At 37.3% G+C, this 13,492-nt stretch overlaps 1 protein-coding gene, 1 long non-coding RNA gene and 1 other non-coding gene across 11 annotated transcripts; 1 reads left to right on the top strand and 2 right to left on the bottom strand.

Moving 5' to 3' along the window:
• Window positions 1-1,352: 1,352 nt before the first annotated feature.
• LOC112758046 (uncharacterized) lies at window positions 1,353-6,579 on the top strand. 9 transcript variants are annotated; one of them, XM_072219268.1, is made up of 7 exons: window positions 1,353-1,724; window positions 1,795-1,887; window positions 2,664-2,789; window positions 3,083-3,601; window positions 3,686-3,911; window positions 4,003-5,113; window positions 5,783-6,579. In XM_072219268.1, the coding sequence occupies exons 6-7, from the start codon at window positions 4,799-4,801 to the stop codon at window positions 6,326-6,328; spliced, it is 861 nt and encodes a 286-aa protein (XP_072075369.1). In that variant the 5' UTR covers window positions 1,353-1,724; window positions 1,795-1,887; window positions 2,664-2,789; window positions 3,083-3,601; window positions 3,686-3,911; window positions 4,003-4,798; the 3' UTR covers window positions 6,329-6,579. The 9 variants fall into 9 exon arrangements, with proteins under 9 accessions (XP_072075369.1, XP_025662396.1, XP_025662393.1 ...); XM_072219269.1 differs by having other exon boundaries at window positions 1,569-1,724; window positions 2,703-2,789; window positions 3,087-3,601; XM_025806608.3 differs by lacking the exon at window positions 5,783-6,579 and having other exon boundaries at window positions 1,495-1,724; window positions 3,087-3,601; window positions 4,003-4,660.
• A 540-nt stretch (window positions 6,580-7,119) lies between these two features.
• On the bottom strand, window positions 7,120-9,311 carry LOC112758047 (uncharacterized). The gene is made up of 2 exons (XR_003179490.3): window positions 8,914-9,311; window positions 7,120-7,627 (listed from the first exon to the last, which is right to left on the bottom strand). It is a non-coding gene; the product is annotated as an uncharacterized lncRNA (long non-coding RNA).
• A 3,272-nt stretch (window positions 9,312-12,583) lies between these two features.
• Window positions 12,584-12,691, bottom strand: LOC112761344 (small nucleolar RNA R71). The gene has a single exon (XR_003181744.1). It is a non-coding gene; the product is annotated as a small nucleolar RNA R71 (small nucleolar RNA).
• Between the last annotated feature and the right edge of the window lie 801 nt (window positions 12,692-13,492).

Genomic DNA, 13,492 nt, shown 5'->3' on the forward strand with positions numbered 1-13,492 from the left:
TGTATTTAAAGCCCGGTTTGCGGATTGTCATTTTGATGAATCAAAATTTCCAACATTAGGGGGAGAGAATAAGCTTCCTGAAAAGGAACTTAACTGGAATGCATCATCGTTGATGCATTTAGATCCTCGATCAGGGCAATGTGAACTGGAAGTTCAAAAGATTATACATTTGCAAAGAATAGCAAATGAATTGCCTGATACATTTTCTGATACAAAGAGGATAACCAAGTCGTATATACCAGCGGAAAATGCCCCAATTCGAATTGATGTTCTAGTTGGACAAATTGCCACTGAAGCAAATACACGTCAGAAGCGTGGCAGGCCTGTCGGTTCCAAAGATAAAAATCCTCGAAAGCGAAAAGAGGTAAATACTATTCCTGTTGAAAAAGACATAGTAAAGACACCTGTAGTTGTCCAAAATTCTGATATAGTTTTAACGCCAGAAGACTGATGAGCGGATAATTTATACGCTTTTTGGCATTGTTTTTAGTAGGATCTAGTTTCTTTTAGGGATGTTTTTATTAGTTTTTATGCTAAATTCACATTTTTGGACTTTACTATGAGTTTGTGTGTTTTTCTATGATTTCAGGTATTTTCTGGCTGAAATTGAGGGACTTGAGCAAAAATCAGATTCAGAGGTTGAAGAAGGACTGCAGATGCTGTTGGAAAGTAGACATCCAGGGCTTTCCAGCAATATATAATAGTTCATACTTTGCCCAAGTTTAGACGATGCAAACTGGCGTTGAACGCCAGTTCTACGCTGCATTCTGGAGTCAAACGCCAGAAACACGTCACGAACTAGAGTTGAACGCCAAAAACACGTTACAACTTGGCGTTTAACTCCAAAAGAAGTCTCTGCACGTGTAGATTTCAAGCTCAGCCCAAGCACACACCAAGTGGGCCCCGAAAGTGGATTTCTGCATCAATTACTTACTTCTGTAAACTCTAGTAGCTAGTCTAGTATAAATAGGACTTTTTACTATTGTATTTTGATCTTTTTTGGAATAGACATCTTTAGTTGGATCTTTGGACCATCTTTAGTTTTCATCTTTAGATCACGTTTCGGGGGCTGGCCATTCGGCCATGCCTGAACATTCATCACTTATGTATTTTCAACGATAGAGTTTCTACACTCCATAGATTAAGGTGTGGAGCTCTGCCGTTCCTCATGAATTAATGCAAAGTACTATTATTTTTCTATTCAATTCAGCTTATTCTGCTTCTAAGATATCCATTCGCACCCAAGAACATGATGAATGTGATGATTATGTGACGCTCATCATCATTCTCACTTATGAATGCGTGCCTGACAAACACTTTCGTTCTACATGTAAACAAGCTAGAATGAATATCTCTTAGGTAGTGTTTGTTTGCAGAGACTAGAACTAATACTGGGGGACAGGGTCTCAGTATTGTGTTTGTTGAGGTAGAGACTAGCACTGAAAATTGTGTCTCTGTCTCAATAATTTGAGTATTTCAGTGCTTCAAAAAATTGGGGACACTAGAGACTGGGACAAAGACAGAATTTGAACCAATTAATTTCTACCTAAAATACCCCTAAAATAATTATGTAATTCCAAAATTACCCTTTCACTATATGAAATTAGGGCTTCAGTTTTTACTCAGCCCCTCGAAACACCTTCTCCTTCATGCTCGAAGGAGATCCTGGTCGGCGTCCATAGGCAGCGAAGGTCCGTCAACCGCGCCGGCGTAACCGGTTGAAGGTAAGCGCTTGGGACTTCCGACGTCCTCTCCGTAGGCCTCCGTTTCTGATGTCGTCTCCCTTGTTCACAGATCTGGCGGTCCCACGAACCTGTAGGAGAGAGCCTGCCGAGTAGGTGTGGAGTCCATCTGAGAGTTTTTGCGACCACAGTTTCTGTTATCCAGGTTAGTAATGCTCCCTTTCTGTGATCTGGGTTCCTCTGTCTTCATTTGGTGTCTGATGCAGTTCGGATGAAGAGGTTTATGTGTAATTTATTTTGTGGAACACTAGTTGGCAATAACTTAATTGAATGATTAACTTCAAATTATTGTCATAACTGTATTTTATTTGGACATAATAGGAATGGACATATGCTGTAGTCCTCATTTGCCACATGAAACATACTTGCTGCATGCATCCCTTGCATCTGCTGAAATTGGAATCAATAGCATGAGTCACGTTATAATAATAATAATAATAAGGAATCTCAATTCAGTGTTATGTATTGCTTGCGTAGATGAGATGAACCCGATTCATGTCAATGTTCAGTGTTTCGGTATTTTAGGTATTTTAGTATAGTTTTAGTTAATTGAAATAAATAACACAGTTGAAACACTAAAATAAAACATTTGAAATATTTGTGTGAAGAGGTTTGTTGTAATTTATTTGAAATATCCATCTGTCGTTGTTAAGATTGCATATGGAAGTGACATTTTGAATGAGATGCAAATCTCATGACTCACATTATCTTAAGATGTTATGTTGAATCAACAAGTTGTTATGCTTGTAGATAGTCTCTGTTGAATGTTTTCTATTTTGTCACTCTGTTTTTCGAGTGCAGTTCTAATATTTTGGTAACTGCAACTATGTGAGACCAAGTTATGTTGAATAGTTGTTTGGTTTTATTTTTCGTGGAAAATACTGTGTGTGCTTTCTAACTCAAAAGTCTTTTTCTTATAAGGCTCAAGTTCTCATTGCAACAATTGATTGAGGTTTGCAGTGACAGAGAGTGGTAGTTTACTCACATTCAAAGGGTGTAACTATAAATTCTGTTTGTTGGGTGATTAGAGCTTGCTTCTTTGCTAAGGTAAATGTTCCAAAACTATGCTAATTTATTTTATGAAATTAATCATGGAATCTTAATTTAGAGACTAACACTGCTTTGTTGTTAACGTTGGTTTTCATAAAAATTCCAAAGTCCAAACTCCATACTCCCTTTAAAGTTTTGTTTGTTTCTTTTTCTTTTAGTTAATAAAAATATATGGTAAGCATTTCCTTGGATGTAATCACGTTATTAATAAATAAATTTTAATGAAAATTTTGAAGTTGTGTAAGAGTTGTTTGGAAATTATATTTTTTTTAATGAAACGATTTTGGTAGGAAGAAATGGAGCGGTCGGAAATTATTAAGCGATGCGTGTCTTTTTATGAAGAGATGAGATCCAACCATGAAGAAAGAATGTTGTTCTTTGTGCTTACGCTGTTTGTTTACTTTAGGGATAGAACTACTGGGCAACTATCGTTAGGCGGAAGAATGAATAGTAGAATTAGACGTGAGGCGTTAGAGCGTATTGTTGGTGAGGGTGATATGAATTGTATCTGGGAGTTGAGAATGAACACAAATACCTTTGCTAACTTGTGTGAGTTGCTCCAAGTTCATGGAGGACTTACAGAGGATGGTCATGTAAGCCTGCCGGAGCAGGTTGCGACCTTCTTAATTATCTTAGCGCATCACAAGAAAAACCGTAGTCTACAGGTTAGATTTTGTAGGTTCAGCGAGACAGTGAGTAAGTATTTTAATAAAGTTTTGAAGTCTGTAATACGGATTCAAGGGATGTTGTTCGCGAAGGCTACACCAGTTGCCGAGGACTGTGTGGACCCCACATGGAGAAGGTTTAAGGTAGATCTTATTCGATGTTCTGTATGATTCATGTTTATCTGATGGATTCTCTATTTGAATATCAAAGCTTTCTATGGATGGTAGGGTTGCTTGGGAGCATTAGATGGCACTTATATAGAGGTGACAGTCCCCGAGTCTGAGAAGGCAAGGTACCGGACAAGAAAGGGTAAAATATGCACGAATGTCTTAGGGGTGTGTAACCGGGAGATGGGTTTTGTCTACGTACTCAGCGGATGGGAGGGTTCGGCATCTGATTCACGGGTACTTCGAGATGTAATAACTCGTTGTAATAGTCTTAAGATACCCCACGGTAATTATGCCCTCTCTATAGTTAAGCTTATACAACTAGATTGAGTTCATGATAGCCACCGTCTTACCTTATTTGCGTTACTTGTGCATAGGTAATTACTATTTAGTTGATGCTGGCTACACAAATGGTCCGGGGTTTCTTGCACCGTATAGAGGGACTCGATATCATGTAAGAGAGTGGGCCCAGGGAGCACGTGCACCGCGCAACTACCAAGAATATTTTAATCGGGTACACTCTTCTGCAAGGAATATTATTGAGCACTGCTTTGGTTTGCTGAAGAAGAGGTGGTCCATCTTAAGAAGCCCTAGCTTTTATCCCCTAAAGACACAATTTCAGATAATTATTGCCTGTTGTTTGCTGCAAAATTTCATTAGAAAGAGTATGGAGATGGATCCGGAGGAGGAAGGTAGCATATTGGATGAATTCACGCCCGATGGAGACGAGGAACAAGATGGATTGATCGATGTGGTCGAAAACACGAACGAGTAGAGTCACTGGCGTGACAACATAGCAAATGAGATGTATGAAGAGTGGTGTGCGAGTCATACGGAGTAGTGTTGTGTGGTTTAGGGTTGTTGTAATGGCGGCAATTTTAGTTGTATCAATAGTTGAGTGTTGAGACATTGTAACAGCACATTATTTAATTTTTGGGTACTGCGTATTTGTGATATTGTTTGGTGTTTTATTTTCATTTGTAATGGCAACGACCAGTGTTTTAATAATTGAACTACTTGTCTACTTTTTCCTTATTTCATCTCTTATGGCAAAGACCAGTTTTACTAATTTTATCTGTGGTGTAATTCTTTGCTATTCTTCATTGGTGATAAGTGATTGTAACTTACATTATTAATGCAGGGTCTTTATTATCGTAATATTGGTAGCAAGAAATGGAGAACAAGCGAATGTGGAGTGATGAAGAGACATTGGCCTTTGTTGGCTTCATGGAGGAGTTTGTCGTTGACGGTCAGCGGGCTGATTGTGGGCAGTTTAAACCGGGAACATTCGAGAAGCTGGCTTTGAAGATGTTGGAGGCTTTCCCCAGTTGTACACTGACCGCGAAGCATTGCAAGAATAAGCACAAGCGGCTGAAGGAGAAGTACCAGTACGCCGCTGATATGCTTGCTTGTAGCGGATTTGGCTGGAACAACGAGAAACAATGTGTTGAGGTTGACAGCAAAGACGTCCTTGATGCTTGGTTGAAGGTGCGTGTGTTTGAAGTATTTCATTGGGTTATTCCTACTGTGTGCTACTTGATAAATCTGTTTGAATATCATTGGGATAAATTAATCATTCATGAATATTTGGCTGAAATTTTTCCCTGCCAGATTGCTCAGTTTAAGCACTTCGATATTTGCATTGAAATTTGACATGATAGGATCCTACTTATCATTGGATTGACAAAAAATATTTCAGTAATGCAGCAGACAATAATTCATTCAATCTTTTGTGTTACATATGTGAGATTGCTAGAGTTAATGCCCAAAATATCATGAGCTCATCACGGATTAGTAGCTCACCTACACATAAAATGTGAGCACCTAATCTATCTTAAATTTTGGGATTGACAAATTTTCAAGACTTGGTGCAGATTATGTAGAAAAGGATTCAAACTCAAAAGATATACCCTGAAGAAAGGTGGATTTGAATATAATTAATACTAGGGTAACTGTTTGATTAAGTTTGCAGTTTCATGAATGGAAAAAATAGTGATCTAATGATTTCTGATATAGTTATCTTGGTTATTGAGTTGTTTTTGCTGAATTATTTTGTACTTGTCCCAATGATGCTCTGAATGGCTACTGATCAAGTTTGTTTATCTGTAATTATCATGTTTTCTGAACGTTACTAATTCCGGTGTACAAGTTTCGCAGGCACATCCGACCAAGTTCTACAGTCCTGGCAAGCTATTTCCTTTATTTCACCGGCTGGAAGGTATCTTTGGCAGGGATAGAGCCACAGGAGTGGCGGCCGTTAGTGGCTTCGATGCGGAGGAACAGGTTAACGAAGAGACAGACGACACCGCTGCTGGATTTGATCAGTCCGAGATGTCTCCACCTCCAGACCAAGACGGAGTTGCAGCAATGCAAGGACAAGCATCACATTATGAGGTCGGTGCGAGCGCGGGAAGCACTAGGCAATGCGGGAGGAAGAGGAAACAGGTTGACGTACTCGAGAGGATGGCCAATCAGATTCAGCAATCATCGGCTGACCAACGAAAGAATGCCCAACTGATAGCTGATGCCATTGTTGGTGTGAACGAGAAGTGGAAGGTTGGCGAGAAGCTCACACAGCTTGGATTCGGTGATGACGATGTGGTCAGGGCGATACTGAAGTTTGCCGAAAGTCCTAATGTGTATGCACACTTCTGGGGCTTATCAGATTCACAAATGATTGGGCTCGTGCGTTCCATTATATGAAGTTGAATACTTGTTAAGTTTATTAGCTTTGGCTTCTGGTCTTAAGTTTGGTTTAGGGTGTTAACTTTTTGGAAGTCGGGTTTTAGGATTCCAGGACAATGTTATGTATAGCATGGTAAAACTTTGGTACCATCTGTGTGTTGCTATGTTTTCCATACCTAACTATGCAACTTCCTTTGTTTTGCTCTTATTTGGATAAATACTTTGGTGGATGATTACCAATATTAACAACTCTCTTCATTTTCCGCCTATGTTATGTAGTTTACCATATCTTTGTATTTAATTTGTATTAGGATTTAGCTTACAAAGATTTCATTCTAGTAAGTCTAATAATTCTATGTTTAGTCTTCTTAGTAAAAAATAGTGTTTTCTAACAAGACAATAATGGCTCCCACAACATTTAAGTGCTAAAATAGATATGCACAAAGTCTTCTTCCTTTAACCTACTTCTAAAAATCTTATTCATAAAGAAACTTCAGATAAATTTATGAAAAAAGCTATGGCCAATCATACAAGGAAGAAGAAAAAGCCATGGCAAATCATAGCAGCAACAACCTAATCCAATTGGCAACACATATATGCTTATGCAATAACCTTGACATTCAGAACACATGGGGAGAAATTGGATCAAAATTTGAATGATAAAAGGATCAAACCCTTGCAACATATTTGGAAGGACTAGCATAACACCCACTTCTGGGCCTGTTTTCTTTGATAAAGTAAAGATTTTCATTAACATGAGCAAAAGGATGATATAAAGTGGGGAATAAAGGTTTCACAAAAGCAAAAGCTAAAAAAAGGAAAAAAGATTATCCATAAAGTATAACTTTTGAATGTCTCAACATGTCCAACATGAAAAGTGCCAAATATGTGCTACTGTTATTACAATTTTTGAAATGCCTATTTGAGTTCAAAGCCCATACTACAACTTACACAACACCACAATGATCAACACAATACAAAGACCGGAAACAACAAGCTGAACGCATGATAGAAACTTCAGATACACAACATCAGCATGAAGTTTTTCCACTCGTTCGGTCGTCTTAAAATTAAAGTTAAGCTGAGAAGATCGATCCTCTCCAATGTCAGAATGCTGGGTATTTGGACCTGCCCACCTGAACCATCCACATCTCCTTGTTGGACACGCGTAATACTTTCTACCCGGGTTGGCCACGCTATTGGAAACTTGCAACGGTGCTCTTAACCCACACTCACAAAAACGGTCTCCCGTTGTGTTCCCGCTGCCGTACGTACCACTTGTAGTTCTTCTACTTGTGGAAGCCATTGTTGACCACCCTATAAATGTAACAGTAACTCACAATAGTTTTAATGTAGTACATACTACACATAAAAGAAGAAGAGGATTCATATATGAAACAACCAATCATGATTCAACAAGTGTAAATTCAGAAATGGCAAAAAAAGTTTTGGTAGGAATCAATACAATGCTCCTGTTATTGTCTTTTTTTTTTTGCAAAAACAAAAGAAAAGTTTTAAGAAACAAACAATTTACGGATTTCAACAGATATTTTATGTTATAATTCATTTTTTGATTAGTTGACACTAACAAAGAGTACATATTCTGAAACAGATCACTCAAACCATATCTTCTACTTTTTTTTTCTTTTTTTTTCAACTATAATCACAACTGGATCTAATACATAAATTAACTAAAAAATAACAATGTGTTAGATCCCCTCCTACAAAATCAGACACCCACCACTTGCTAGTGCTAATCATAAGGTTTGATGCAATAATCCAATAAAATCACATTTAAAAAATGAGCAGTAGAAAAAGGTGAAAAGGTTCATTATTTTCCTTCAGGTAGCATGGGTGTGTACAAATTCTCGTAGCCTTTTCAGACAAGCTGCAGCCTTATTGGAAATTAATATATAAAAGGATATTGAAATTGAAATACTAATGATACTACTAGATAAAGTGCCTAACATATAAAATAAAACACGATGCTAGGTTTATATATATACTCATTTCATATCAAATTGCCATGGTTTGAATCTAATCATGTCCAATTAGTAAGTTTAATTATAAGACGTGACAGACCAACCTATCCTGAATTTGATTCCATGTAGTTAGAGTACCATGCAATGAATTGGAGCTTTATAAACAAAAAAAAAGGGATATGTACAAAACAGAGGATCTTAATTATTAGTAATGTTTAACAATTATTAGGCATCAGCATTGACCAATTGTGCTAATTTATGTCCACTCTCTCAAACAAAACCCTAGATAAGATATGTATCTATCAGATGTTGATGAACTAACATGCAAAGATCATAATTTGTTTTATTTAAGAAACATTCCATGATTGATGTGTGTCACTGGGTCATTAAAAAACAGTATCATTATTCAGCCTCCAACGATAACGAATCAACAAAACAACCAATGCACAACAGAGCTAATCCTATCAACCAATTCACAACAGAGCAACAGACCTAATCCAATCAAGCAGTTCACAACACAACAACATAGCTAATCCAATCAACCAATTCACAACAGAGGTAACCCAATCTAGGGAACGGGGAAGGAGCACCTATTAAATTTTGAAACCATACGAAACTTACCTAATCCGTGCACCCACAAACACCGGCGACCAGACACAGAAAGCCGGCACCGGGTCGACGCACAACCCCAGACGTGGATTCCGCAGCGGCGCCACAATTCACGGGGTCCGTCACGGGACGACGAACATCAACCACGGATCGCTGCCGACTCGCCTTCCTTGGTCCCACCAAAAACAACTGACAAGCTCAGGTCCTTGCGGCGGCGGGTCGGGCTCTAGCCATCTTTGCCGGAAGAGAACAGGAGGAAGGGTTCATTGGAGGAGAAAGGGGGTGAGGATAACTCCAACTTATGAAAATGAATTTGGCTTTGTGGGGGGGGGGGGGGGTTAGGGTTGTTTGGTGATATAAGGGCATTTTAGTAACTTTACAAATTTAGTCTTCATCTTTTATTTCAAACCAAACACGATACTGAGACATAACTCACTCTTGTACACCATCACACCAAACACAATACTAATACTTATTTCTGTCTCTGTCTCTTAGTCTCTGTCTCTCTGTCTCTGTCTCTTGGTCTCTGTCTCACAAACAAATGCTACCTTAGATATCTAATACAGGGGACCGAGTCCGAGATATTAGAATCTTCGTGGTATAAATTAGAACCCATGGATGGCCATTCTTGAGATCCGGAAAGTCTAAACCTTGTCTGTGGTATTCCGAGTAGGATCTGGGAAGGGATGGCTGTGACGAGCTTCAAACTCGCGAGTGCTGGGCGTAATGACAGACGCAAAAGGATAGTAAATCCTATTCCAGTATGATCGAGAACCGACAGATGATTAGCCGTGCCGTGACAGAGCATTTGGACCTTTTTCACTGAGAGGATGGGATGTAGCCATTGACAACGGTGATTCCCTACACAAAGCTTGCCATGGAAAGGAGTAGGAATGATTGGATGAAAGCAGCAGGAAAGCAGAGGTTCAGAGGAACGAAAGCATCTCTATACGCTTATCTGAAATTCTTACCAATGAATTACATAAGTATCTCTATCTTTATTTTCTGTTAATTTATTATTATTATTCAAAAACTCTATAACCAATTATTATTCGCCTAACTGAGATTTGCAAGATGACCATAGCTTGCTTCAAGCCGACAATCTCCGTGGGATCGACCCTTACTCACGTAAGGTTTATTACTTGGACGACCCAGTGCACTTGCTGGTTAGTTGTATCGAAGTTGTGAACGAAAAAGAATTTGAGATTAAGAACATGCGTGCCAAGTTTTTGGCGCCGTTGCCAGAGATCACAATTTCGTGCACCGAGTTTTTGGCGCCGTTGCCGGGGTTTGTTCGAGTTTGGACAACTGGCGGTTCATCTTGTTGCTCAGATTAGGTAACTTTATTTTAATTTTAAGTTTTTGTTTTTATTCTTTTAATTTTCGAAAAATTTCCAAAAAAATAAAATATATTTTTCTTCATAATTTTTTAAGAATGAATTCTAGTGTTTCATGAAAAATGTTGAAGCCTGGCTGGCTGTAAAGCCATGTCTAAATTCTTTTGGACTGAGGCTTCCAAACCATCAGCATAGAGGCAAGTTAATTTGATGACTTAGCTGTTGAATATCTGATTTACATGCTGAAGCTTGGCTGGCCATTGGCCATGTCTAGTGTTTTGGACCGAAGCTTTCACTGAAAGCTTGGCTGGCTAGTGAGCCATGTCTAATTCCTGGACTGAAGCTTTAGACTAAGAGTGCAAGATTCCTGGAATTCATATTAAAAATTTTGAAATCCTTATTTTTTTTTCAAATAATTTTCGAAAAAACAAAAAAAAATCATGAAATCATAAAATCAAAAAATATTTTTGTGTTTCTTGTTTGAGTCTTGAGTCAAATTTTAAGTTTGGTGTCAATTGCATGTTTTTATTCTTCTTGCATTTTTTCGAAATTGTGTTCATGTGTTCTTCATGATCTTCAAGTTATTCTTGGTAAGTCTTCTTGTTTGATCTTTGCATTTTCATGTTTTGCATCTTTTCTAATTTTTCATGTGCATTCTAGCATTCATAGTGTCTAAAAATAAAAAATTTCTAAGTTAGGTGTCTTGCATGTTTTCTTTTCTTGAAAATTTTTCAAAAATAAGTTCTTGATGTTCATCTTGACATTCAAAGTGTTCTTGGTGTTCATCTTGACATTCATAGTGTTCTTGCATGCATCATTTGTTTTGATCCAAAATTTTCATGCATTGAGTCTTTTCATTGTTTTTCTCTTTCTTCATTAAAAATTCAAAAATCAAAAAAATATTTTTCCCTTTTTCCTCTCATAAATTTCGAAAATTTGGATTGACTTTTTCAAAAAATTTTAAAATCTAATTGTTTCTTATCAGTCAATTCAAATTTTCAATTTAAAAATCTTATCTTTTTTCAAATCTTTTTCAAAAATCCTATCTTTTTCATTTTTCTTATTTATTTTCGAAAATTTTAAAAAAAATTTTCAAAAATATTTTTCTTAATTTTATCTCATAATTTTCGAAAATATTATCAACAATTAATGTTTTGATTCAAAAATTTCAAGTTTGTTACTTTCTTGTTAAGAAAGATTCAAACTTTAAGTTCTAGAATCATATCTTATGATTACTTGTGAGTCAAGTCATTAATTTTGATTTTAAAATTCAAATCTTTTTCAAAACTAATTTTAATCATATCTTTCAATCATATCTTTTTAAATCTTATCTTTTTCAAAAATTTGATTTTAAAATATCTTTTCTAACTTCTTATCTTCTTATCTTTTCAAAATTGATTTTCAAATCTTTTTCAACTAATTAATTGACTTGTTGTTTGTTTCTTATATTTTTCAAAACCACCTAACTACTCTTCCCCCTCTAATTTTCGAAAATACTTCCCTCTTTTTCAAATTTTTTTTAATTAAATAATTGTTTTAATTTTAATTTAATTTGATTTCAATTTCAATTTTCAACTTTAATTTTTTTTATTTATTAATTTTCGAAATTCCCTCTCTCTCATCTCCTTCTATTTATTTATCTACTAACACTTCTCTTCATCTCATATCTCTGCTCCTATCCTTACCCTTGTGTTTGGATTATCCATTCTTCTTCACTCTTATTCCCTTTCTTCTTCTACTAACAATAAGGAACCTCTTTACTGTAACATAGAGGATTCCTCTTCTTTTCTTGTTCTCTTCTCTTTCATATGAGCAGGAACAAGAAAAATGGCATTCTTGTTGAAGCTGATCCAGAACCTGAAAGGACTCTGAAGAGAAAACTAAGAGAAGCTAAATTACAACAATCCAGAGACAACCTTACTGAAATTTTCGAACAAGAAAAGGAGATGGCAGACGCACCTAACAACAATAATGCAAGGAGGATGCTTGGTGATTATACTACACCTACTTCCAAGTTTGATGGAAGAAGCATCTCAATCCCTACCATTGGAGCAAACAATTTTGAGCTGAAACCTCAATTAGTTGCTCTAATGCAATAGAAATGCAAATTCCATGGACTTCCATCAGAAGATCCCTACCAGTTTTTAACTGAGTTCCTGCAGATCTGTGAGACTGTTAAGACTAATGGAGTAGATCTTGAAGTCTACAGGCTCATGCTTTTCCCTTTTGTTGTAAGAGACAGAGCTAGAACATGGTTGGACTCACAACCTAAGGATAGCCTGGACTCCTGGGATAAGCTGGTCACGGCCTTCTTGGCTAAGTTCTTTCCTCCTCAAAAGCTGAGCAAGCTTAGAGTGGATGTTCAGACCTTCAAGCAAAAAGATGGTGAATCCCTCTATGAAGTTTGGGAAAGATACAAGCAGATGACCAAAAGGTGTCCTCTTGACATGCTTTCAGAATGGACCATTCTGAATATATTCTATTATGGTCTGTCTGAGTTCTCCAAGATGTCACTGGACCATTCTGCAGGTGGATCCATTCACCTAAAGAAAACGCCTGCAGAAGCTCAAGAACTTATTGACATGGTTGCAAATAATCAATTCATGTATACTTCTGAGAGAAATTCCGTGAATAATGGGATGCCTCAGAAGAAGGGAGTTCTTGAAATTGATGCTCTGAATGCCATATTGGCTCAGAACAAAGTGTTGACTCAGCAAGTCAACATGATTTTCCAAAGTCTGAATGGATGGCAAAATGCATCCAACAGTACTAAAGAGGCATCTTCTGAAGAAGAAGCTTATGATCCTGATAACCCTGCAATAGCAGAGGTTAATTACATGGGTGAACCTTATGGAAACACCTATAATTTATCATGGAGAAATCATCCAAATTTCTGATGGAAGGATCAACAAAAGCCTCAACAAGGCTTTAATAATGGTGGAAGAAACAGGCTCAGCAATAGCAAGCCTTTTCCATTATCTTCTCAGCAACAGACAGAGAATCCTGAACAAAATACCTCTAATTTAGCAAACTTAGTCTCTGATCTGTCCAAGACCACTTTAAGTTTCATGAGTGAAACAAGGTCCTCCATAAGAAATTTGGAGGCACAAGTGGGCCAGCTGAGTAAGAAAATCACTGAAACGCCTCCTAGTACTCTCCCAAGCAATACAGAGGAGAATCCAAAAAGAGAGTGCAAGGCCATTGATTTGACCATCATGGCCGAACCTACAAGGGAGGAGGAGGACGTGAATCCC

The sequence above is a fragment of the Arachis hypogaea genome, chromosome 16, assembly GCF_003086295.3.
Source record: "Arachis hypogaea cultivar Tifrunner chromosome 16, arahy.Tifrunner.gnm2.J5K5, whole genome shotgun sequence".
Taxonomy (NCBI): Eukaryota; Viridiplantae; Streptophyta; class Magnoliopsida; order Fabales; family Fabaceae; genus Arachis; species Arachis hypogaea.

Coding starts and splice junctions, on each gene's coding strand:
- LOC112758046 (XM_025806608.3), top strand. CDS start 3,089: ATGGAGCGGTCGGAAATTATTAAGCGATGCGTGTCTTTTTATGAAGAG. Junction 3,602..3,685: donor CCACATGGAGAAGGTTTAAG/GTAGATCTTATT, acceptor TATGGATGGTAG/GGTTGCTTGGGAGCATTAGA. Junction 3,912..4,002: donor TAGTCTTAAGATACCCCACG/GTAATTATGCCC, acceptor ACTTGTGCATAG/GTAATTACTATTTAGTTGAT.